Here is a 26,223-nt window from a genome sequence, read left to right as displayed (position 1 = left end):
TCTCACCCAAGGGAATTGTCAGGACCCTGAATCTCAGATGTATCTTCTAAACTAAGTTACAAGGTTAATGCACTCCCCTTGGTGGTATTGGGGCAGGGATTCTTAATTTAGGGGGCTGTGAAGAGATTTTGGGGGTCTGGGAACTTACTCTTTATTTTTACTAGCTGCTAATCAAAATGTATCATTTCTTTCAATTATGAATGTAGGCCACAAACCACAGTAGTATTAGTAGAACCTGTGACTTTGTCATTAAATATCAGTTTTTTCCTATCACGTTAAAGTTATTACGGATATCTTGAAATAATTGTTTACACTCTTACTACTTTTAGGTCAGATGCTAGAGCTTGCCATTTAATGCATTAATAAGCAAAAATGCTATTATTTTACACATTTTCTTATGTTTTCATAGCTATATTTTCAATATTTTGATGTCCTCTGTAATTCTATGTTTTGCTTGGTGCATTTAAAACCATTCTTAGGCCGGGCGCAGTGGCTCACACCTATAATCTCAGCACTTTGGGAGGCTGAGGCGGGCGGATCACAAGGTCAAGAGATCGAGACTATCCTAACCAACATGGTGAAACCCCATCTCTACTAAGAATTACAAAAATTAGCTGGGCGTGGTGGCAGGCGCCTGTAGTCCCAGCTACTTGGGAGGCTGAGGCAGGAGAATCGCTTGAACCCAGGAGGCGGAGGTTGCAGTGAGCTGAGATCATGCCACTGCACTCCAGCCTGGAGACAGAGCGAGACTCCGTCTCAAAAAAAAAAAAAATAAATAAAATAAAAAAATAAAAACCATTCTGAGGAAAGGGTATGTATGGGCTTCATCAAACTGCCAAAGAGGAATCCCTCCTCTAAAAGGCAAAAGCCCAGGCAGGAGGCAGCTGGGGCAGCTCCTTCTAGATCCCACCCGCCCATCACTGCCAGCCAATGAGGGGCCATATCACAGCCACGCCTTAGGCCAGGTTTATCCAGCTCTGCATTTTCATTTTTGCAGAAGGGACGTTTTCCTGAGAAAGGAGGTCTTTTCGGTAAGTGCTCAGACTTCCTTCAAAGTGATCTTTTCAGGGATTGGGCTAGAATGTACGATCTGTCTAAGAAAGAGTTTCCTCTCAGATCCTGCCAGTTCTAGACATGTCAGAGTGCAGGCCTTTCTTTTGTTGCTAGATTCTTAGATTTTTCAGAAACCAGCAAACCAGATTTTATGTAAAACCCCCCTCTGACTGTATGCCTGCCTATCTATACATCAACACAGAAAACCCAACAATACACATTTGACCTAAAATCACCTCAGGGCTCATTAGTGGCCGGCATCCCAGCGCAGGGAGACCTGTCCCATACACCTCAGATAACATTTCCCTTCAGGAGAGTGGGATCCAGAGCAGGTTTCTAAGGTGTGATGCCAGCATTTGGCAGCAGAGGGCACTCCTATTACAGGCTGCCTAGGCTGTGTCCTATTTCCTGAGGTGTAGGAGGGAGACCGTCTGTGAAAGGGGCTGAGCTGGGTCTGAGGGCAGGTGCCTAGTACTGGGCTGAGGAGGGAGTGAGGGGCCATTGGGGTATTGAAAATCCATCCTCCTGTCCTCCCACCCAGCAGTTATGGGCCAGCTGCTCGGGGTGGCAGGAATGTCTCCTGGACTAGCCAGCTAGGGCCAGTCTCCCTTGGTCTATGCACCTGTCCCCACGGCTGATGACAGAGCTTGTGTGTGCTGCAGTAGAGGTGGGCAGCAGAAATGACGGCTTTCCAGTGCCAAGTGGTGTAGTCCTCTAGAGGCTGTTGGTATCCTTGGGACTAAGAAAATAACTTGGCACATGATAGGCACTCAGTAACTCTTCCCTGTGTTGAGTGTTGAACTAAGGCCCAGTAAGGGAAGAGTGTGAGGGTCCATGCATGAGGTCTTAGTCAGTTCAAGATTCAGGATTTGGTTTTTGGCTAAGGTAGATCTGGGTGCATGTCAAGTCTAGTTTCTTATACCAGCCCTGCAAAGGAGGGCACCCTATTTACACATGGGGAAATGGAGGCTGGTGGAAATAACACACATAAAGGTATCCTCAGAACTACTTTCTGCAAATTTCAGGGATACAGTGGGAAGAGAGCTGAGAAGCAAATGTCCTAGGCGATTTCACAGTGTCAAGTCAGGAGGGCACACCACTGACTTGTAGGTCCAGGGCAGAGCTTACATATAATTTAGCTAATTTGGTTCTAACAACTCTTCTAGGTAGAGTTTACTTTTTCCATTTTACAGAGGAGAAAAACAAAGGTCAGAGAGGCTACGTGACTTTCCCAGGGTTATGTAGCTTGGGAAGGTGGAATGTAGATGTGTCTTTGACTCCCAAGGCCTGGACTCTTCTCTTTGCTCTTGTGGGTGGCAGAAAATCCTGGGATGAAAAAAGTGCCCTGACTAGGAGAAGATGGCAGGAACAAGATTCCCCATCTGAATAGATGGTGCACAGATATCCCAACTTAGTCCTGGTCCCTGCTCCATCCACTATTTTTTTTTTAATGTTTAAAAAATTGTGATAAACTATACATAATGTAAAATTTGCCATCGTAACCATTTTCAAGTGTACAATTCAGTGGCATTAAGTACATTCACATTATTGTGCAACCATCACTACCATTTATCTCTGGAACTTTTTCATCATTCCCAAACTGAGATTCTGTACTCATGAATCAATAACTACTCATTCCCCCTCCTCCAGCCACTGGTAACCACTATTCTACTTTCTGTCTCTGTGAATGGACTATTCTAGGTACAAGTGGAATCATACAATATTTCTAGGTATAAGTGGAATAATACAATATCTGTCTTTTTGTGTCCAGCTTATTTCATTTAGCATATGTTTTTGCCTTGACCTGAATGTTTGTGTCCCTGCAAAATGGGGTTGAAATCCTGACCCCCAAGGTGATGGTATTGGGAGGTGGGGCCTTCGGAGGGTGGTTAGGTCATGAAGGTAGAGTCCTCATAATTGGGATTATGAAAGAAACCCCAGAGAGCTAGCTAGCCCCCTTCTACTAAGTGAGGGTGCAGTGAGAAGATGACAGCCTATCAACCAGGAAACAGGCCCTCACCAGGCACCGAATCTGCCAATGTCTCGATTTTGGACTTCCCAGCCTCCAGAACTGTGAGAAAAAAACTTCTATTGTTTATATGCTACCCACTCAATGGTATTTTGTTATAGCAGCCTGAATAGACTAAGACAGTTTTCAAGGTTCATTCATGTGTCAGAATTTCCTTCCCTTTTAAAGTTAATATTACATTGTATGGATATAGCACATTTTGTTTATCCATTAATCTGTTGATAGATAATTTGAATTGTTTCCACTTTTTGGCTATTGTGAATAGTGCTATTATGAACATGAGTATATGAATATCTGTTTGAATCCCTGCTTTCAGTTCTTTGGGTTATATACCCAGAAATGGAATTGTTGGATCTTTTGGCAATTCGTGTTTAATTTTTTGAGGAACTACCATTCTGTATCCACAGTAATGGTACCATTTTACATTCCCACCAGCAATGCACAGGAGTTCCAGTTTCCCTGTAAGTCCTTGACAATGCTTGTTCCCATACACGTTTGCTTTGGCTGCCTCAAAATGTAGAGCTTGGCAGATTGAGATTGTGGTGGGAAGAAAGCCTTTGAAATGGAAAAAAGAGAAAGAGGGAGGGAGGGAGAAGAGTTGCGGGGTGGAGAGAGAGAGAGTGTGTGTGAAAAGGAGCTTTTTTTTCGCACTCTTCCCTGACCCTCATGGGGGCTGCAGCGACTCCTAGAACCTTCAAGCAGCAAGACAGAGGTCCCCTCCACTGGGCACAGAGCTCTTCTTACACCTGGCCTCCTATTCCCAGCAACTTTAAGGAGATATTTTTAAGTGGCCGTGGTTTTATCAAATACCTATTAAGTTTTTGCCACAAAAGGATTTTCTTTAAAATAAAAATAGGGGTAAGTATTTGACTGATGTCTCTTGGGAGTGTTTTAGAGAAGAAGAATGAATACTGACATGTCCTATCTTCCCAGATGCAGAATTGTAAAACAAACAAACAATTGATTTTCACATGTGAAAGAAAACTGGCTTAGACCATACTAGCGTTTTCTTTGCCATGGAGTTCACCTTCAGTGACTAAGCCAGAACTACTAGAGTTGCCAGGCCTAGGGACAGGAGACATTGTGAGTGCTTAGCCAGGCTGGCCAGGACTAACCATCTCTGCAAGGAGTCCACAAGAAGCCTCAGGGCAGCCTTTCCCTGCTCCTATCAATTTGAGTTGAGCAACAAACATTTTGACCAAATATCAGCTCCATGGCTCAACTCACAGTTACGGTGCCCACAAAACAGAATCTCAGCAAAGCAACTACTGGCTATGGGAAGAGATCAGGGACTAACATCAGGAGAAAAAATAAGTTTTTCAGTCCTGGATTTCCAAGTTGACATCCCCAGGGCAAACCAGCAGGTTGGGAGGGTAGGGGGTGGTGGGTGGGGGCTGCGGAGGGAAGGGGGCTGCCGTCTGTCTGATCAGACCTGGGGCACACCCAAAGAACTCTCCTAGCTTGGGATCCGGTCAGGAAGAAACCAGGACGGTCCCTTTAGGAGGGTGGGCAGGGCTATCTGCCCGGGGGACTGCGGCCGCCCCTGCACAGCAGGCCATCAATTGTACCGGAGGCAGGGTGTGGGGAAAACGGGGCAAGGCCAGCCTCTCAGCAAGGCCAGGAAGCCATTCACTTGGATCCTGGATTTTACTAACGGATTAAACGTGGCATTCTCTCCTTCCCCCATCCGTTACAGACCTAAAAATAGCTCGTCCCAGAGGGGCCGGGAGAGGCTCCACCTCTTCTTGAGGTTGGGCGGGGCGGCTGTAGTAGGAGCTGGAGGCACCAGAGACCCCAGGCCACTAGCTGACCGGCGCACGGAGGAGCTCTCTGTCCGCGGCCCCGCAGGTTGGCGGCACTGGAGTGGGCCGGGCAGGCTCTGCCTCCGCCGCAGAGGGCGCCCGGGCTGCGGGGGGCTGGGGAAGCATCCCGGGAACGGCGGGCGGTGAGCATTCGGGGAACCATCTCTGGGCTGTCTGGCGCGGTGGAGCAAGTCTGGAGGCGGGACGTGGAGCGAGTAGGGGAGCCGCCACCTCGAGACGTCTTCCCGCCGCCCGCGGCTCCAGGAGACCCCACGGTGAGCCGGCCGAGCGGGAAAACTATGCCAGGAATTCGTCCCGGGAGCGGGGCGGGTGGGTAGCTTGGCTGCAGTCCGAGGGATCAGCGATTCGTGAGGTTAAACATTAGCGGGGGCGAACTCCCCGCCGGGGTGCAGCAGGGCGCGGGAGGAGCCGGCTGCGTGCGTCCGCGCTGCCCAGGGCGCGCCCTTCTGGCCCGGCGCCGCCCTGCACCCCGGCCCCCTCGGCCTGCTCCGAACCGCGGCGCCCCGGGAGGGAAGGACCCGCGCGTGGGGGCGAATGACAGGATGCCCCAAGACTCGGCTTCACTGGGAAGACGGCCTTGGGTTTTTACTTTTTGAAAAAAGAAAAGTGATTTGGGAGGGCTTGATGATCTGAGTGCCGTAGGTAAAGGAGGATTCTTTTAGTAATGAGGTGATTTAAAAACAATCGCATTGGCATCTTTCGTTCCCCTTCTGTCTTTCCTGGGCTGGACCTCAGCAGGAGGCAGACGTGGTATTTTCATCCTGAGGTGGCTGCGCATAAAGTCCACCGAAGACCTGCTCAGTGCAGGACAGGGGTCAGGAGGCAGGGCAGAGGAGGGGGTCCGAGGCTGCCTGGGCAGGGCCTAGTTCACGGAGCACTTCCTAGGGGCCCACGGCCTAGGCTGCCCCTGCCTGGTCTCCTGGAATTCGATTTCTAACAGGACTTTGGAGAGAGCCCTGGGAAGTATGGGGTGTTCTGACTTGGCTTCTCACACCCTCATCTGCAGATAGGGTGGGTGATCTCTCCCTTCTCTGTTGCAGCCCCTAGCACCTCTCGCACCCCTCCCGGATGTGAGGACTGGCCAATGAGAACAATCCTGCTTAGGGAAGGCTGATCCTCCAGTCAAGTGGCTGATAAGGGGCCTTTTGTCTGTCTTGGTCAGACACCTCCCTCATATGGAAATATTTTTTGATACTATCTAACTTGATAAAATGCCTCATGAAGTTGTATGCTTCAGGTTGGGAACAGAAATCTGAATTCATGTGGGCACCATAACTGTGGGTTGTGCCATGGAGCTGATATTTGGTCAAAATGTTTGTTGCTCAACTCAAATTGATAGGAGCAGGGAAAGGCTGCCCTGAGGCTTCTTGTGGACTCCTTGCAGAGATGGTTAGTCCTGGCCAGCCTGGCTAAGCACTCACAATGTCTCCTGTCCCTAGGCCTGGCAACTCTAGTAGTTCTGGCTTAGTCACTGAAGGTGAACTCCATGGCAAAGAAAACGCTAGTATGGTCTAAGCCAGTTTTCTTTTACATGTGAAAATCAATTGTTTGTTTGTTTTACAATTCTGCATCTGGGAAGACAGGACATGTCAGTATTCATTCTTCATCTCTAAAACACTCCCAAGAGACATCAGTCAAATACTTACCCCTATTTTTATTTTAAAGAGAATCCTTTTGTGGCAAAAACTTAATAGGTATTTGATAAAACCATGGCCACTTAAAAATATCTCCTTAAAGTTGCTGGGAATAGGAGGCCAGGTGTAAGGAGAGCACTGTGCCCGGTGGAGGGGACCTCTGTCTTGCTGCTTGAAGGTTCTAGGAGTCGCTGCAGCCCCCATGAGGGTCAGGGAAGAGTGGAAAAGGAGAACACAATGGAATCTGAGAATAAGGCTAAGCTCTGCAGTGGTAGTACTTCAGGAGAGCCCCCAGGTCCCTGTCATCTCTGTTGAGGTCTCTGGAGCTCCCTTGCATACTGTGTGTGCATAGCCTGTTTGCAAACTGTGTGAAGGTTTCCTTGGCAGCCACAACAATTAGCATTAATGACATGCCTGAGCTCCCCTAGTGGGCACCGCTGTAGTTAGCTTGGGAGCCAGGGCAGGTTTGTAAATGATTGCCTGGCAGCCACCTTGGAAACTTGGCTCCCTCAAGTTCTCCTCTTGACTGCATTCTTGAGGAAACAGAAGAGACAATAAGGTGGTGATGTTGTTGTTGTTGTCTAGCTGTTGGTTTATGTTAAAAAAAAATAAGGTGTTTGGCCAATTTTGAGGAAGTTATTTTTGACAGATTATTGGTGGGCTGGTTTTAGAAGAACCATAAAGTCTCCAGGGATTGTTTCACAGTGGGATGGCTGCCTTGTGAGGTGGTGAACAACTTGTCGCTGGGAGTGTGCAAAGCAAGGGTGGTAGATGGGTTTTCTATATTCTAGATGGGTGTGGGATTGTCCCAGGCAGAAACCAACTCTTAACAATGAAGCAAGTTTGAATGTTAGCACAAATATTCTTTTGGGTCCCTTATTCATAATATTGGTCTAGGATTGGGAAGTTTCCCAAAACCCTGTCAATATATCTAAAGGTGATTAAACAGCTTCAGTTTTCCTAATGACAGTGAGTCATTTCTTCTCTCTTTTTCTTTTTTGAGACGAAGTCTCACTCTGTCGCCCAGGCTGGAGTGCAATGGCGTGATCTCGGCTCACTGCAACCTCTGCCTCCCAGGTTGAAGTGATTCTCCTGCCTCAGCCTCCCGAGTAGCTGGGACTACAGGCATGGACCACCACGCCCAACTAATTTTTGTATTTTCAGTAAAGACAGGGTTTCGCCATGTTGGCCAGGCTGATTTTGAACTCCTGACCTCAGGCGATCTGCCCGCCTTGGCCTCCCAAAGTGCTGGGATTACAGGCGTGAGCCACTGCGCCTGGTTGACAGTGAGTCATTTCTTCCTTGTGTTTCTATTCCCAGATGTGAGAAAAGCAGTCTGCTCACAATTCAGTCTGGAGAAAGCACGATGTCCTTGCCCCTTGGGTATATGGTTTCCAGGTAACGTGCAACACTCTCATTCGGCTTTTTGTCTGCCTATCCTAATCAGGACGCAAGCTGTGGAGCTGAGTCGGGTTCAGACAAGCCCTGCTGAAATACCTGGAGAATTTAGAATCCCCAACATTAACCCTGTCGTGATTTGCTGTAAACTCTGTCAGCGCTTGCACTTTGGTCAAGAAAACTCAGGTATTGTAATTTCCGTAATGGAAAATAATTTGTATATCATCATTATAATTATGATAATTATTAAGAGTTTGGCATAATTCAGAAGCTCTGGAGTCAGATAGAACTTGGTTTGAATCTTGGCTTCATTATTTAGTAGCTGAGTGAGCAGGGCCCTTAGCTTCTCTGAGCCTCAGTTTCTACATCTGTGAGATGAGACGAACCATAGCCATCTACAAGGCTATATGAGTTTAGAATTAGTACTTTTAAAGGCTGGCACAGTGCCTGGCATATAGATGTTTGATAAATGTTACGTATTATACTATCATCATATCATCGCAATCATCTTCAAGTTCCACAGTTCTGCTCCATCTTTTTTTTTTTTTTTTGAGACAGAATTTCGTTCTTGTTGCCCAGGCTGGAGTGCAATGGCACAGTCTCTGCTCATGGCTCACTGCAACCTCCACCTCCCGGGTTCAAGCAATTCTCCTGCCTCAGCCTTCCAAGTAGCTGGGATTATAGGCGCCCACCACCATGCCTGGCTAATTTTTGTATTTTTAGTAGAAACGGGGTTTCACCATGTTGGCCAGGCTGGTCTTGAACTCCTGACCTCAGGTGATCCACCTGCCTCAGCCTCCCAAAGTGCTGGGATTACAGGTGTGAGCCACCACGCCTAGCCCTGCTCCGTCTTATAATGCCAGAGCTCTAGGACATCTAAGAATTGGACCCTTAGGGTTCTAGAAAAAGACATGAGTAATACTTTTGAGGTGCATTAAAACCTCATGAACTCAGACCCCTAATTTTGTGTAGCTAGGAGTGGAGCTGCCCCCTTCTGTGTTTATGGAGTATGCTCAGAGTGTAAGTACGAAGGTTTCAGGTCTGCTCAGGAAGCAAGCTGCAACACTGAGGCCATATCTTGACAGTCAGCGTGGGCACTGTGACTTCTCATTGATATGCCTGATTCCACCTGCTGGGACTCCTGCACTCTCAGCTCTTATTAGTAGCCCATGGGATTAGACTCTGGATGCAGATGGTCAACAAATCAAGCATTTACTAAGTCTGAATGGCATTTCCCTCCAATGAGTCCGAATGAGGGATTCCTAACTCAGCTTTTACTCTTTATCCTAACTCTTGGCAGTCCATAGCCTCATTTCTTCAAGACCCTAAGAATAATAGAATTTTAAGTCAGATATTCTGAGATTTCAACAATTTTGCTCCGTTCAGTAGCAATCTGGGTGCCAGGTAATGGGCTGAGGACTGGGATACAGCAGATACGAATAAGCCATGGTCTCAGCCCCTGTAAAGTTCATAGCCAGGGGACTGGGGGAGGAAGGAGACAGAAGTGTCCTGGTATAGGCCCCTCCTTGGTGTTCCCAGAGAACCCTTTCCCAGCTCCTGTCTTGGCACTTGCCGCTCTGTGAGTTAATTTCTGTGTATTTTTCTGTGTCTCTGGAGAAAAAAACTTTGGAGCCAGACACTGTCACTTACTAGTTGTGTGACTGTGGGAAAGTCACTTCCCCTGTTTGTTTCCTCTCTCTGTTTCCTCTCTTTGTTCACTCTCTGTTTCTTCATCTGCATAATAGGTTGTTGTGAGAATTAAGTGGGATAATACATGTAAAGCCTTAGCACTGTGTATGGAAAATAATAGAATTCCAGAAATGTGAACTATTTTTATTAACAACGGCAGGGATAGTTGCCCAGGTCATCATTGATCCCGAGTGCCAGTCATGATGCCTGGCACTTAGTAGGGCCTCAGGAATCATTTGTTGACGGGATGGAGATATGAATGTTGCAGAAACACCCTGACAGACAAAGTGTATGCTCTGCGCTCTGGAAGCCCAGGGGAGGGGCAGGGAACTTTGACTGTGAGCTTAGCAGGAATATATGGTGATAATCATTTATTTATTTATTTATTTATTTTATTATGGGAAGTTTTTTTTTTATTATTATACTTTAAGTTCTAGGGTACGTGTGCACAACGTGCAGGTTTGTTACATTATGTATACATGTGCCATGTTGGTTTGCTGCACCCATTAACTCGTCATTTACATTAGGTATTTCTCCTAATGCTATCCCTCCCCCAGCCCTCCGTCCCCCAGCAGGCCCAGGTGTGTGATATTCCCCTTCCTGTGTCCAAGTGTTCTCATTGTTCAATTCCCACCTATGAGTGAGAACAGGCGGTGTTTGGTTTTCTGTCCTTGTGATAGTTTGCTCAGGATGATGGTTTCCAGCAAGGACTTCATGAGTAAAATACCAAAAGCAATGGTAACAAAAGCCGAAATAGACAAATGGGATCTATTTATTTTATTTTTAATTTTACTTTAAGTTCTGGGATACATGTGCAGAACGTGCAGGTTTGTTACATAGGTATACATGCATGGTGTTTTGCTGCACCTATGAACCCGTCATCTAGGTTTTAAGCCCTGAGAGCTGGGATATCAGGAAGCCCGGTGTGTGATGTTCCCCTCCCTGTGTCTGTGTGTTCTCATTGTTCAACTCCCACTTATGAGTGAGAACATGCCGTGTTTGGTTTTCTGTTCCTGTGTTAATTTGCTGAGAATGATGGTTTCCAGCTTCATCCATGTCTCTGCAAAGTACATGAACTCATTATTTTTTATGGCTGCAGAGTATTCTATGGTGTGTATGTGCCACATTTTCTTTATCCAGTCTATCATTAATGGGCATTTGGGTTGGTTCCAAGTCTTGGCTATTATAAATAGTGCTGCAATAAATATATGTGTGCATGTATCTTTATAGTAGAATGATTTATAATCCTTTGGGTACATACACAGTAATGGGATTGCTGGGTCAATTTGTATTTCTGGTTCTAGATCCTTGAGGAATCGCCACACTGTCTTCCATAATGGTTAAACTAATTTACACTCCCATATGGTGGTAATCATTTATAAGCAGGGCCTTGAAACATGCATCAACCTTTAGCTGGAACAAAAGGAGGTGGCAAAGGACCATCTATACCAAGAGGCAGCATAGAATAGAGGCCAGCCCATACTGGAGCCAGGCTGCCTGGGTGTGAATCTTGCCTCTGGATCTTGGGCAAGCTTCTTTATTTCTCTGGCTTAGATGATAATAGTACCTCCTCAAGGGCTTGTCCTGAGAAATATATGAGCGCTTCTTTGTAAAGCATTTAAAAACAGTGTCTATACATAAAATAAACAGCCCAGAAGTATGAAAGTGTGGAAGGCAAGTAATATGGTAAGTGGGAGATGCAGCTAGAAAGGTACTTTTGGAAACAGTTCATCAAAGTCTTTGAATATCACTCAGTGTATTTGGAATTAGCCAATAAGGAACACAAAATCCATTCTCCTGTGGCTGGAGCTCAGTAGTGGTTTCCCACTTTAAACAGGGCCTTCACTCTCAGGTTTGCCACAATCCCTAATGTTTCCTAGCCCAGCACTCCACAGATTTAGTGGTTCTAAATCAGTAAGTCTGGGAATCTGCATTTCTAACAAATTCCCAGGTGATGCTGATGCTGCTGGTCCAGAGACCAAACTTTGAGAACCACTGCCTTATTGTATCTTGGACACTAAGATGGAGAATGAGTTGCCATTTATCGTCACACATGTACTGTGGTTTCTTTCATATCTGCTACATTTTGTGCATTTAATGTTACTTTTCTGGCCCTGGTGGAACTTGGGTTTGCAATTCCTGGCATAATCAGTATGGAATGGTTGGGTATAAGATCACAAGAGACCGAGGGGCTAGAGAGAAAGAGATTTGGGGGTGACTGAGGCTCAGCCTAGAGCAAACCTATAGTAGCTGAAGCTGTGAGCTCATTCCTGGGGATAGCGTGCAGGAAGAAATGGGTTGCAGGTGGATAGCAGAATATCAAGGGGGCACTGGCATGCCCTGTCATAAAAGAAAGGGGAAAGAATAGTCACTGCTTAAGGAAGAGCATTCAAAGAGGTAGGAGGAGAGATGAGAGAGAGAGTGGCTGATGGAGAGTTCTTAACTTTATTATTAGAGAGAGGACTGTTGGCAAACATCTGAGGCCAAAGCTTAAATAGTTAAACAGTACAGTTCTCAGGTGAGCTCACCTGAGAGCTGGGACATCAGGAAGCAGGTGTCTTGTTACCCTTGCCCACAGCATGCCTGGTAACCTGCTGTTGCTCTGAGGCACAGCTTGTTGTGAGCAGTCGTCTCTGAGGCTCTGGTGGCACAGTTTGCAGCTTTGGAGCTAAGCATGGTGAGTATCATGTCACCCATCTCTACTCAAAATACAAAAAATCAGCCAGGCGCGGTGGCGGGCGCCTGTAGTCCCAGCTACTTGGGAGGCTGAGGCAGGAGAACGGCGTGAACCTGAGAGGCAGAGCTTGCAGTGAGCCGAGATCGCACCACTGCACTCCCTCATAACATGGCAGAAATGTGCTAGTGTTCTCATGGCCATGGTGGGGGTGCTTATGTCTGGCTGGTTTTCTTTTTGGAGTACTTGTTGGGAAAGAGTATCTTAAAAAGGGAAGGATGGAGCTGAAACTGAAAAGGTGGGCCAGTGGCATCCTGTAGGCAGTCTCAAGACCAGGCTAAGAGGTTTGCGTTTGGTACAATGGGAATAGGGAGCCATGCTGAGCTCCAGGGTGGGGAGCAGCTGTGTGGTTAATATGGCTCCATAGCCCAGGACCTGAGCTTGGGCTGGGCACACATAGGCATACTATAAATGTGGAGTGAGTAAATGGATGAATTGGAGGTTTAGGGGATAAAGGATGATAATCTGATCAAAGCAAAATTTTAGGAGGAATAGCCCCAAGAATCAGTGTTGAGTGGTTCAAAGTCCATAAGCTTTGGTGCCAGATGAACCTACAATTACACTTCAAATCTGGTCTCCTGTTTTCATCCATATTGTACTGCTGCAACAGAATGACACATACTGGGTAATTTGTAAAGAAAAGAAATGTATTTTTCACAGTTCTGGAAGCTTGAAGTCCAATATCAAGTCCAATATCAAGTCCAATATCAAGCTTGAAGTCCAATATTGGGCAAGGGCCTTCCTGCTGCATCATCTCTTGGTGGAGAGTGGAAGGTCGAGAAAGCATAAGAGCAAGAGGGGAGGGGACTGAATTCCTCCTTTCGTCAGGAACCTACTCCTGTGATAACTAACCCACTCCTACAATAATGACATTCATCCATTCGCAAGGGCAGAGTCTTCGTGACTTACTCACCTCTTAAATGTCCCATCTCAACACTGCTGCATTAGGGATTGAGTTTTCAACATATGACCTTTGGGGGATGCTACTGAACTGCTCCAGAAACCAGTTTGCTTATTTGTAAAATGAGAATAATAATACCTGTTTGTAGGTTTGTATTAGGAGTTTGTATCTAGCACAGAGGGTGGCACTCCCTGCAGAGTTGCCATTGTTATCACTGAGCACCTTCCCCTTGCATCTTCTCCAAGTCTCATAGCACCCTGTGAGGTAGGCAGGGCTGGCCTGTCACTGCCTTTCACAGAAGACGGAAGAAGACAGTGGCTCAGTGGGGTCAGGGGCTGTTCCTGGAGGCCCTTCTCTCTCTCTCTTTCTCTCTCTCTCTTTTTTTTTTTGGCCAACCTAGTCCTACCACTTTTTTTTGAGACGGAGTCTCGTTCTGTCACCCAGGCTGGAGTGCAGTGGCGCGATCTCGGCTCACTGCAAGCTGCGCCTCCCAGGTTCACGCCATTCTCCTGCCTCAGCCTCCCGAGTAGCTGGGACTACAGGTGCACGCCACCAGGCCCGGTTAATTTTTCTATTTTTAGTAGAGACGGGGTTTCACCATGTTGGCCAGGATGGTCTCAATCTCTTGACCTCATGGTCCACCCGCCTCAGCCTCCCAAAGTGCTGGGATTACAGGTGTGAGCCACCGCGCCCAGCCTAGTCCTACCATTTTTTAAAGGCCTTCTTCCTTCTGAAGCTGATGACTTCTTTGACTTTCTATTGCACTTTTTTAAGTGCACTTTCTATTGCACTTTTTAAAGTCTGAGTCATGGGCCGGGTGTGGTGGCTCATGCCTGTAATTCCAGCTCTTTGGGAGGCTGAGGTGGGTGGATCACGAGGTCAGGAGTTTGAGACCAGTCTGGCCAACATAGCGAAACCCTGTCTATACTAAAAATACAAAAAATTAGCCAGGTGTGGTGGAGTGTGCCTGTAATCCTGGCTACTCTGGAGGCTGAGGCAGGAGAATTGCATGAACCCGGGAGGTGGAGGTTGCAGTGAGCCGAGATCGCGCCATTGTATTTCAGCCCGGGCGACAGTGAGAGACACTGTCTCAAAAAAAAAAAAAAGAAAGAAGACTGAATCATATAATCTCGAAAGACTTGATTAAATAGGGTAAAATGTACCTCTTGTTGCCTTAATCAGATTCTCACTTCTGCAAGAACTGAAATTCTATGTTTTATTTTAAAAAATAATAAAAGTGATACAAGATGATGGTAAGAACTTGGAATAGTACAGAGAGGTAGAAAGTGAAAAATAAAAGTCCTCTAATCTCCATTTTCACTTCCCAGAGGCAGCCATTGCTAATAGCTTCTTGTCTATCTTTCCAGAAACAGTCTATGCTTATGAAATAATATACATAAGTGAATCATATATATGAATTATAAATGAGCATATTTTATTTATTATAAAACTAATTATAACAAATATGAGTCTTTCATATGTATGTGTGTATATGGGTGTATATATATGTTGACTCTCCATATCTGTGGATTCTGCATCTGCAGATTCACAAACTGCGGATCAAAAATATTTGAAAGAAAAGGGTAGTTTCTTCTGTACTGAACATGCACAGAATTTTTTTCTTGTCATTATTCCTAAATAATTAAGTATAACAGCTATTTTTATAGCATTTACATTGTATTAGGTATTATAAATAATCTAGAGATGATTTAAAGTGTGTGGGAGAATGTGTATAGGTTATATGGAAATACTACACCATTTTATATAAGCAATTTGAGCATCTGTAGATTTTGGTATCTGAGGAGGGTCCTGGAACCAATCCCTCATGGACACTGACAGACTACTGAATATGTATGTGTGTGTGTATATATATATATATATATATATATATATAAAATGATCATCATTGGTCTGTGAAGGCCTATTTCCCTGTCTATCTGACCATCACCACCCACACACCATCCATCTATTCATTTATTTATCCCCATTCCACACTCCCATTTCCCTCCCTTCTCTCATAGACAGCCATTCTAATGTAATGTATATCTTTCACTTTGGTGAGTTATTAAATATGATTATATTAATATGTCATTACAACAGAAATAGAGGTATATATGCCTATTTTGTGTGTGTTTACATATATATATATTGGAGATTATCATTTCATATCAGTACATGTAAGTCTGCTTTATACCAATCAATAGCTGCATAATATTCCATTGCATAGAGATACATCGTACTTTGCTTTCTTCTACTTTTTCTTTTACTTTGCTTTTATAAAAGATGCTACAATGACAATTTTTTCACAATTACCTTTGTACATATGAGTTTGTAGCATAATTATAATTTTTAGTAGTGGAATGTTCAAAATTCCCATTGATATTGTCAAATTACTCTTCAGAGAGAATAGTTCATGTGCTCACCAAGAGTTTAGAGAGTAGAATCTGAGTCTTGACAAAGAAACTGGAGATCTTTTTACTTAACTGTTAAGTTAAAAAAAAAGCCCATGATGGATTGAGCACCATGTGGCAGAGACTCTCTTAAGCCCCTCCTGACAGGAGTGGACATCATTTCACTCACATTCCAGGAGAGAGAACTTAGTCATATGATCACACGTTATTGCTGGAGAAGCTGGGAAAGGTAGTTCACTCGTGTTCCACTAGAATCCTGTAGTTATAGGAGAAAGAGAAGACAGTGTAGACATTAGGAACCTTGGTCACTCACAGCAAGTTGTTGGACTTTATCCTGAGATAAAAATAGGGTTGCAGAAGGACCCATTTCTAAATTTGATAGCCACCTGCTGACAAAGGCCTTTGCCAGGCACTCCTGCAGTGGAGGTGGGCTTTGCAGAGGGGGCTCACTGAGGACCTGCAATGTGCCAGGCACTAGGCTGGGTGCTTCACTTGCCTCATTCCTCACCACAGGCCTGCACAGTGGGCCCCATGTTCCTCCTTAGACACAGGAGGCTTAAAGATGTGCAGGGACTTGCCCAAGGCAGAGCATTCAAATCCACATCTGTGTGATTGCGAAGCCCATGTTTTCTTTCCACAGCTCCGGCCACATCAGCACACACCATGAATGGTACAGCTGCTGCACAGACACCTCACTTTGCCCCGCTTAGGCCCTTGCTGGCCAGATATAGAGTAGGTGCAGCCACACACACCTCACCTAACTTGGACTCTCTTCTCATTTTCCAGGCCTTCTCTCAGCTCCTTGGTCTACTGCCGTGGCCTTGGTGCCACCCTCCTCTGGTGGTCGGCTCAGGGCTTCCTCTGCCCATGCAGTCCCAAGCTGCCACTGCTGAGGGCCTCAGTGGCCCCCTCTTTGGGGCCTACACGTTCCCCACCTTCAAGTTTCAGCCTCGCCATGATAGCATGGACTGGAGACGCATTAGCACCCTGGATGTAGACCGCGTGGCCCGGGAGCTGGATGTGGCCACACTGCAGGAGAACATTGCTGGCATCACCTTCTGCAACTTGGACCGGGAGGTGTGCAGCCGCTGTGGGCAGCCTGTGGACCCGGCACTGCTCAAGGTGCTGCGCCTGGCGCAGCTCATCATTGAGTACCTGCTGCACTGCCAGGATTGCCTGAGTGCCAGCATTGCCCAGCTGGAGGCACGGCTGCAGACCAGCCTGGGCCAGCAGCAGCGTGGTCAGCAGGAGCTGGGCCGCCAGGCTGACGAGCTCAAGGGTGTGCGGGAGGAGAGCCGCCGGCGTCGCAAGATGATCAGCACCCTGCAGCAGCTGCTAATGCAGACAGGCACCCACAGCTACCACACGGTGAGGAATCTCCATCAGGCAGGGCGAGTGGGAGGGCTGTGTGTCCCAGCCACTGGGGCAACTGTTGCCACTGGGCAGCACTGCTGGGGCCATAAGGCTGCTGGGGGGCTGTTCTCACTGGTTAGGAGCAGATTTCAGAGATGCTGCTCGTGGCCAGAGAGCCTGGGCGTGTCTCATTAGGTTCTACAGTGTGTGTGTAGATTGTACATGTGTGGGAGGTGTGTGTTTTTATGGAGAGGGTGCATGTCTAGTGTATGTATATGCATGAATGTATGGAGAGTGTGTGTGTTTATAAACGGTGTGAATATATGTATGTGTTTAATGTGTGTGTGTGTGAATACTTGAAGGGTACCTCTGTGTGTATGTAGGGTGTGTGGTATGTAATGTGTGCTCGTACTATATTATAAAAGATACAACTCTGCAGCATGTATAAAAAGGTGTATTAATAGTGTTTGTGACCAAGAAGCAGCTTCTCTGCTCCTTCTGGAATCTCCGCCTGGTTCAGCCCACCTGCCTCCACTCCTTCTTCCACCATGTTCATCAGGGTGACCCAGAAGTCCTACAACGTGCCCACCTCTGGCCCCCGGGCCTTCAGCAGCTGCTCCTACATGAGTGGGCCCAGTGCCCGCATCAGCTCCTCGAGCTTCTCCTGAGTGGGCAGCAACAGCTTCCGGGGTAACCTGGGCGGAGGCTATGGTGGGGCCAGTGGCATGGGAGGCATCACCACCATCACGGTCAACCAGAGCCTGCTGAGCCCCCTTAATGTGGAGGTGGACCCCAACATCCAGGCCATGTGCACCCAGGAGAAGGAGCAGATCAAGACCCTCAACAACAAGTTTGCCTCCTTCATAGACAGGGTATGGTTCCTGGAGCAGCAGAACAAGATGCTGGAGACCAACTGGAGCCTCCTGCAGCAGCAGAAGACGGCTCAGAGTTAACATGGACAACATGTTCAGAGCTACATCAACAACCTTAGGCAGCAGCTGGAGACTCTGGACCAGGAGAAGCTGAAGCTGAAGGCAGAGCTTGGCAACATGCAGGGGCTGGGTGGAGGACTTCGAGAACAAGTATGAGGATGAGATCAATAAGCATACAGAGATGGAGAATGAATTTGCCTTCATCAAGAAGGATGTGGATGAAGCTTACATGAATAAGGTAGAGCTGGAGTCTCGCCTGGAAGGGCTGACTGACGAGATCAACCTCCTCAGGCAGCTGTATGAAGAGGAGATCCGGGAGTTGCAGTCTCAGATCTCGGACATGCCTATGGTGCTGTCCATGGACAACAGTCGCTCCCTGGACATGGACAGCATCATCGCTGAGGTCAAGGCACAGTACAAGGAGATCGCCAACCGCAGCTGGGCTGAGGCTGAGAGCATGTACCAGATCAAGTATGAGGAGCTGCAGATGCTGGCTGGGAAGCACAGAGATGACCTGCAGCATACAAAGACAGATCTCAGAGATGAACCAGAACATCAGCCGGCTCCAGGCTGAGATTGAGGGCCTTAAAGGCCAGAGGGCATCGCAGATGCCGAGCAACGTGGGGAGCTGGCGATTAAGGATGCCAACGCCAAGCTGTCTGAGCTGGAGGCCGCCCTGCAGCGGGCCAAGCAGGACATGGAGCAGCAGCTGCGTGAGTACCAGCAGCTGATGAATGTCAAGATGGCCCTGGACATCAAGATCGCCACCTATAGGAAACTGCTGGAGGGCGAGGAGAGCCGGCTGGAGTCTGAGATGCAGAACACGAGTATCCATACAAAGACCACCAGCGGCTATGCAGGTGGTCTGAGCTCGGCCTATGGGGGCCTCACAAGCCCTGGCCTCACCTACGGCCTGGGCTCCAGCTTTGGCTCTGGCGCAGGCTCCAGCTCCTTCAGCCGCACCAGCTCCACCAGGGCCACTGTGGTTGTGAAGACGATGGAGGCTTGCGGTGGGAAGCTGGTGTCCGAGTCCTCTGACATCCTGCCCAAGTGAACAGCTGTGGCAGCCCCTCCCAGCCTGCCCCTCCTGTGGCTGTCCCAGAGCCCAGGGTGGGAGGCTGCTGCGCAGGGTAGCACAGGGAACGGGAGACCCACCTGGGGCTCAGCCCTAGCCCTCAACCCACCTGCGGGGTAGTTTACTGCGTAGGGACCCCCCCCTTGCCCATGCCTCCAGCTACAAAACAATTCAATTGCTTTTTTTTTGTCCAAAATAAAACCTCAGCTATCTCTGCCAAAAAAAAAAAAAAAAATACATAGTGTTTGTGTGTGTGTGAATGAATGAAGGGTATATATGTGTGTAAGAGTGTGTGTTTGTACTTATGGAGAGTGTGTGTAAGGATGTGTATGTAAAAGAAGGATATATATGTGTCTAAGGGTGTATTTATAGAGGGTGTGAGTGCGTGCATATTTATGTATGATGGAGGATTTGTATGTGTATGTAGAGGAGTGTGTTGTGTAAAGGTGTGTGTGAAGGGTTTGTATGTGCATATGTGTTGAATCTACGTGTGACAAGGGATTGGTGGAGCCAGGCCTATTCTGGAATACTGACTCCATTATTCAACCAAGTGACAGTTCATTTCCCAAAGCAGCATGGAGCATTTGAATGTGTCTCCATGAAAGTATGGATTAGGGACATTTGCCCTTTAATAAAAATTGTCATGGTGGCTAGGCCCTGTGCCACGATCTGAGGATGTGGGCACAAATCATGCTGGTTCAGGTTTTAAGACAATCATAGTTTGTGGATGGATGGGTTACCTGTTTCTGCTTATAACACTTCTGACACCAAATGTGTGTTTTTCTTCCTCACACCAGCCAATTCTCCAATGCCAACTGGGTGCCCTTCAATTCAATTCTGATGCTGTCTACCTGGAGTTAGCATCAGATCCCATGAGTTAAGGGATCAGTCCCACAAGACTGGCCCCACTTCAGAGACCTGTGCCTCCTGTACTTCTGACTAACTGGCTACAAATTGAGAGTTCCCATAACTCCATCTTGAGGTTCAATAATTTGCTAGAATGGCTCACAGAACTCAGGAAGAAGACACTTTATTACTAGTTTATTATAAGGATAGAAGTCAGAATAGTCAAATGGAAGAGATGTACTTGAGGACAAGAGAGGACAAAGTATGGGAGAAGGGACTCGGAACTTCCCTGCCCTTTCTGGGTGTGCCGTCTCCTAGCACCTTAGTGTTTACCAATCTGGAAACTCTCTAAATCTCATCATTTAGGGGTTTTATGGAGATTCCACCAAGCATGCATAATTGATTAAATCATTGGCCGTTGCTTAGTAGTCCAGCCCCTCTTCCCTTCCTGGAGGCTGGAGAGTGGGGCTGAAAGTTCCAACCCTCTACCCATGCCTTGGTCTTTCTGGTGACCAACCCCCATCCTGGGAGGATTACCTGAGCCCGGCATCTTTATCGTAATGAGAGCTGATGAGCCAAAAAAAAAAAAAGGATGGGGATTGGTCACCAGAAAGTCATTTGTGGGGTGGGGCAGAAGGTGCCCAGCCACCAGTCCTTTCATTAGCATACAAAAAACACTGTCTTAGTAAGTTTAGTGTTGCAATAAAGGAATACCCAAAGCTGGATAATTTATAAAGAATAGAGGTTATTTGACTCACAGTTCTGCTGGCTGGAAGGTTCAAGACTGGGCACCTGATGAAGGCCTCTGGCTGCTTTCACTCCTGGTGGAAGGTGAAGGGGAGCTGGCCTGTCCAGAGCCCATGGCAAGAGAGGAAGTAAGGGGAGACGGATGTCAGGCTCTTTCTAACAACCAGCTCTGTCAAACTAACAAGAATGAGAACTCCCTCACCCCCAACGGAGGGCATTAATCTGTATATGAGGGATCTGCCCCATGACCCAGATACCTCCCACTGGGCCCCACCTCTCAACACTGCCACACTGGAGATTAAATTTCAACATGAGATTTGGAAGGGACAAACATTCAAACAATAGTAGACGCTCTTATTACTCTGGAGATTCCAAGGATCTCAGAATCTCTTGTGTCATGAACTGGGGACTAAGACCAAATGTTATTACAAAAGATGCTTTACTGCCCTTATCGCTCTGAAGATTGTAAGTCAGGGGTGTCCAATCTTTTGGCTTCCTTGGGCCACATTGGAAGAAGAAGAATTGTCTTGGGCCATACATAAAATACACTAACATTAATGATAGCTGATGAGCTAAAAAAAAAAATTCCTAAAAAAACTCATGATGTTTTAAGAAAGTTTACAAATTTGTGTTGGGCCGCATTCAAAGCTGTTCTGGGCCACGTGTGGCCTATGGGCTGCAGGTTGAACAAGCTTGTTGTAAGTGTTTTAGGAGCTCCCTGCCAGAAACTAGGAACAAAGACCAAAGACCAAATTTACATTCTTTTTTTTTTTTTTTTTTTTTTTTTGAGACAGGGTCTCACTGTGTCACCCAGGCTGCAGTCTGATCATGGCTCACCACAGCCTTAACCTCCCAGGCTCAGGTGATCCTCCCACCTCAGCCTCCTGAGTAGTTAGGACTCCAGGCACCTACCACCATGTTTGTCTAATTTTTTTAGAGACAGGGTTTCTCCAGGTTGCCCAGGCTGGTCTCGAACTCCTGGGCTCAAGTGATCCTCCCACCTCAGCCTCCCAAAGTTCTAGGATTTTAAGTGTGAGCCACTGTGCCCAGCCTACATTCTTATTATATCACAATATCACAGTGGGACAGAAGGAATTGTTGTGATATATTATTAATTGATAACAAATTGATATAATTGATATGATGTTTATGATTAAAAGGGTCGGAACCCTTTTAGTAGTAAGTCCTGTGGACACACCTGGTTGCTAGGAAGGTTGGGACATAGAGTGTTTATTCTCATTGGCCACAGACTTACTATTACCAAGGAAGAAAGGGAAAATGGGTATTGGGGGACAACTGGCAATTCCTGTCACAATTGTCTGCAAAGATAGCAAATAATCTGCCTATGGATTAACTAACAATGGCAGCCTCCAAAGCTGTGTTGAGAAGAATTCTGAAATTTTACAGTGAGAAGACGATGTGATAGGTTGCTTATGTCTGAAATGTCTTAGGAGAGGGATGTGGAATTACAGATGCTGTTTATTTGCTAACCTCTGCCTCTGGTGGTTCTCTATCCTGGGATGGGACCTAGACATTGGCATATTTTAAAAACTTTTTACTATGGAAAATTTCAAACATGTACAATAGTAGAGAGAATAATATAATGAACCTTTATCTACGCACTGTCAACCCATGGGCAGTATTGTTGCATCTCTTCCCTGCCCACTTCCCCCCACTTCTGGATTATTTTGAAGCATATTAGTAATATGATTTTATTTGTACTATTTCAATATCTGTATTTGTATCTCTAAAGGAGAAAGACTCTGACTTTTAAACATAGACAAACACCATCATCACACTCTGAAAAAGCAACAGAAATTCCTTAGTATCATCGAATATCCAGTCACTGTTCACAGTTTCCCGGGACACTGGTAGTATTTTAAAGCTCTCCAGGTGATCCTAGTGGGCAGCATGGGTTGACATCATTGCCTTGCTCAGTAAATTAAATTCTTTATTTCTGAAGCAGCCCAGGAGTCCCAAGGGGATGGGGGGCTTTGATATAGGGAAAATCCCAGGCTGACTCAGGTGACCTAATCTTATACTCCCCATTGCTTCCTCTCTGTATAGTGCCACCTGTGTGACAAGACATTCATGAATGCCACCTTTCTCCGGGGCCACATCCAGCGCAGGCATGCAGGCGTGGCAGAAGGTGGTGAGTCCAGACAGCAGCCCGGGCCCCTTCTGGGACTGCAGAAGGGGCTGGGGCTGGTATTCAGTGGGTGGCGACCACCTATACCACCCAAAACTGCTCTCAGAACCTCACTGTCCAATTGGGGATGGGATGATCCCACCATCCACCACCAGGGGAGCCCACATGGGTTGGAAGGGTTTCCGACCCCATGTGTAAAGAAGGGCTGGGAGTCAGACAGGTAGATTTTACTCTTAGCTCTGTTGCTATTTATTATGTAACCTCGGTCCATGCTTTCCCCTTTGTGTCTCAGTGGCTTTCACTGTGAATGGGGCAGTCAGATGGAGTGACTTTGAAGGGCTCTTACCTTCCAGCCTTCTGCGAATCTGCAATTCCCTGATGCCAGCCATGAATAAGCCTGAATGGGGTGAATGGGCAGTCAGACCAGTTCTTTGACTTTTCTACATACTTGAGCTTATCGTGATCTAATCACTTTAATTTTACAATTTCAGATTCCAAAATGAGGAGCAAGGTTGTATGTTTTCCCCATAAAGAGATTTGCATATTTTACATTCACTTTTCTTTTCTTTTCTTTTTTTTTTTAGACAGAGTCTCACTCTGTCACCCAGGGTGGAGTGCAGTGGCTTGATCTCAGCTCCATTGCAGCCGCCACCTCCTGGGCTCAAGCAATCCCCATACCTCAGCCTCCTGAGTAGCTGGGACTACAGGCACGCACCACCATACCTGGCTAATTTAAAAAATTTTTCGTAGAGATGAGGTCTCACTATGTTGGCCAGTCTGGTCTCAAATTCCTGGGCTCAAGTGATCTGCCTGCTTTGGCCTCCCAAAGTGCTGAGATTACAGGCATGAGCCACTGCACTCAACCTATATTCACTGTTTGAGGTTCAACAAGAAATATTTGTTAAAACACAAAATATAGACGTAAAAATGCCATTAAGTAAAACTTTCCCTCCTATTTTCCATCATTCAAATTCTCTTTTCATAAAAAAAAACTACCACTTACCTAAAACTATGTATTTAGTGCATATCTAATTCTTCTTAGTACTGCATTGGAGGCTAAGGAAAAATAGATTTTCCATGACTTAAATTTTTTTGAATAAAAATATGTCTCTGGTATAGAAAATTTAAATATAGGAAAGTAGAAAAGAGAAAATAAAAACCATGGATAGTATCACCAGCAGTTAATATTTTGGTGTATTCTCTGTCATTTTTTTTCTGTAGACATATATAATCATATAGTGTGCGCTTTGACTATTGCTTATTTTCATTTAAGAATATGTCTTATTTTCCAATGTCATTAAATTATCTTTGAAAATGTGATTTTTTTTTTAATGGCTGAATAGTATTTCATTAAGTGGCTGTCATAATTTATTTCACAATTTCCTCCTGTTGAATATATGGCTTACCCCAACATTTATTTATTATAAATCACATGATGATTGATATTCTTGCATGCAGATCTTTGAGCATATCTCTTATTTCCTTAAAGTGCTGTAAGCAGAGAGAGATGTGTTCTTAAGATCACTTTTGCTGTATTAATGGTCATGGCCTCTTTATTCGCAGGCAGCTGACTTCCCAGATGCCCAGCTCTCCTATTCCGCAGTTGCCTCAAATCATGTTATTAAGCCAAATTAATTTCTACTGCAACTAAAAATTGCTTGTTTGTAAAATGTCCAACCTGAGAAAAGCCACATCTCTTTTCAAAGAAAAGGCTTAGAATTTTAATAACAGTATGATTTATCTAGTAATCACTAAATATGCTTTAAAAAGTAACAAATGTTCAAGAATAATTGTATTCTTTTTTGACCCTTAACTCTTGCTTTATCATCAGTGTGTGGTTTAGTTAGGATGTTTTTTATAATTCATTCTGAATCTTTTTGTTCACTTAAACAATTTAAAGTATACACTTAGAGGAGCTTTGGTTCTTTATAATACATGCTGCTTTTTTCCCATTTGAAATTGAGATGGAGTCTTGCTCTGTCTCCCAGGCTGGAGTGCAGTGGTGCGATCTCGGCTCACTGCAACCTCCGCCTCCTGGGTTCAAGCGATTCTTCTGCCTCAGCCTCCTGAGTAGCTGGGATTATAGGCACCCGCCACCACACCCGGCTAATTTTTTTTGTATTTTTAGTAGAGACGGGGTTTTACCATGTTGGTCAGGCTGGTCTCGAACTCCTGACCTAGTGATCAGCCTGCCTTGGCCTCCCAAAGTGCTGGGATTACAGGCATGAGCCACCGCGCCCGGCCTGAAATTTACAACTATACGCTTATATTATTGAAAAAAGTGAACTTAAAACTACAGTGATTTTTATTACTTTGAAATTCTCTCTGATTACTGTCAGGATACATGGATATGTTCTTTGTATTGATAATTGGTGTACATGCTATTTGATATTCTGCTTCAGTTACTATAGTAATTTTAAATTTCTATTTCCATGTGTCAGTACTGTCAAAATACTTATTTTAAGTGACAGTACGATAATAATTCACATTTTTTGAGCTGTCGTGCCAGACACTATGCTAAGCACTTTGCATTCTCACATTTCATCCTCACAGCGGCCCTCTGAGTTAGGTGCTATTGTTATCTCTATTTTCCAGTTTGGGGAAACAGAGGGACAGGGAGGTTATGTTCTTTGCCCAATGTCAATGTACTAAGTAGCGAAGCTGGTTTGAGACCGAGGTATGGCTGATAGACGAGGTGAGAAACTACACTCCCTTGATGTTTGGACTTCAGCTGGTCACCTGTCTTTGCATGGACCCCACAGGAAAACAGAAGAAACAGGAACAGCCAGTGGAAGAGGTGTTAGAAGAGCTACGGGCCAAGCTAAAGTGGACCCAAGGGGAGCTGGAAGCCCAGAGGGAGGCGGAGAGGCAGCGGCAGCTCCAGGTGGGCAGGGAGAGAAAACATCAGGGACACTTGGGTCATGGACTACCCAGGAGACCCTTGATGCACATGAATCCCACAGGGCAAAAATTCCAGCTGGTTTCCCAGAGCTGGGAGTCAGAGCTGGGATAGTGCCTTCTTGGACATGGCAAATGATTTTAGGTAGGCTGGAAAGGAAAATTGAATTGTTTTTGCCAGACTTATGTGGACAAAAGTAGAGCAGAGAGATGCAGTTTCCTGCATTAGTCAGCACCCTCTGAGGACATTTGAACCTGAATTTTAGCTTCGTACACAATGCTGTTAGTTAACTTTTTGAGGACAAAGACTGGGTTTGATTCTGAAAGCTCCAGAACCCAGCCCAGAGAAAATGCTCAGTATATGTTTGTAGAATGAAAATACATGAAGTTGCCCTGCTCATCCCTTCATTATTCATCCCCTCAGCATGCATTTATTGAGCACCAGCTGCATAGTTGGTATTGTGACAAATACAGGCGTACTTCATTTTTTGTGTGTTTTGTGTGTTTCACAGACATTGTATTGTTTGCACATTGAAGGTTTGTGCCAACCC

At 45.9% G+C, this 26,223-nt stretch overlaps 1 protein-coding gene and 1 pseudogene across 9 annotated transcripts in view; both read left to right on the top strand.

The window, feature by feature from the left end:
• The first annotated feature begins 4,286 nt into the window (after positions 1 to 4,286).
• The window catches only part of DZIP1L (DAZ interacting zinc finger protein 1 like), a 97,391-nt gene continuing 75,454 nt past the window's right edge, over positions 4,287 to 26,223 (top strand). For 3 of the 9 annotated variants that reach the window (XR_010125763.1, XR_010125761.1, XR_010125762.1), the window contains exons 1-5: positions 4,759 to 5,159; positions 7,987 to 8,123; positions 16,459 to 17,040; positions 22,693 to 22,777; positions 25,537 to 25,658. Coding sequence is in view for 6 of the 9 variants with exons in the window: in XM_063662200.1 (XP_063518270.1) it covers positions 16,540 to 17,040; positions 22,693 to 22,777; positions 25,537 to 25,658 (708 nt within the window). In the remaining 3 variants the exon portion in view is untranslated. Of the gene's footprint in view, positions 5,160 to 7,986; positions 8,124 to 16,458; positions 17,041 to 22,692; positions 22,778 to 25,536; positions 25,659 to 26,223 lie in introns of all 9 variants that reach the window. The other 6 variants (XM_063662200.1, XM_054483130.2, XM_063662201.1 and 3 more) reach the window with 6 other exon arrangements.
• On the top strand, positions 17,219 to 19,156 carry LOC129033929 (keratin, type II cytoskeletal 8-like; annotated as a pseudogene).

The sequence above is a fragment of the Pongo pygmaeus genome, chromosome 2 (genome assembly GCF_028885625.2).
Source record: "Pongo pygmaeus isolate AG05252 chromosome 2, NHGRI_mPonPyg2-v2.0_pri, whole genome shotgun sequence".
NCBI classification, from domain to species: Eukaryota; Metazoa; Chordata; class Mammalia; order Primates; family Hominidae; genus Pongo; species Pongo pygmaeus.
This window is presented reverse-complemented; position numbering and strand designations above follow the sequence as displayed.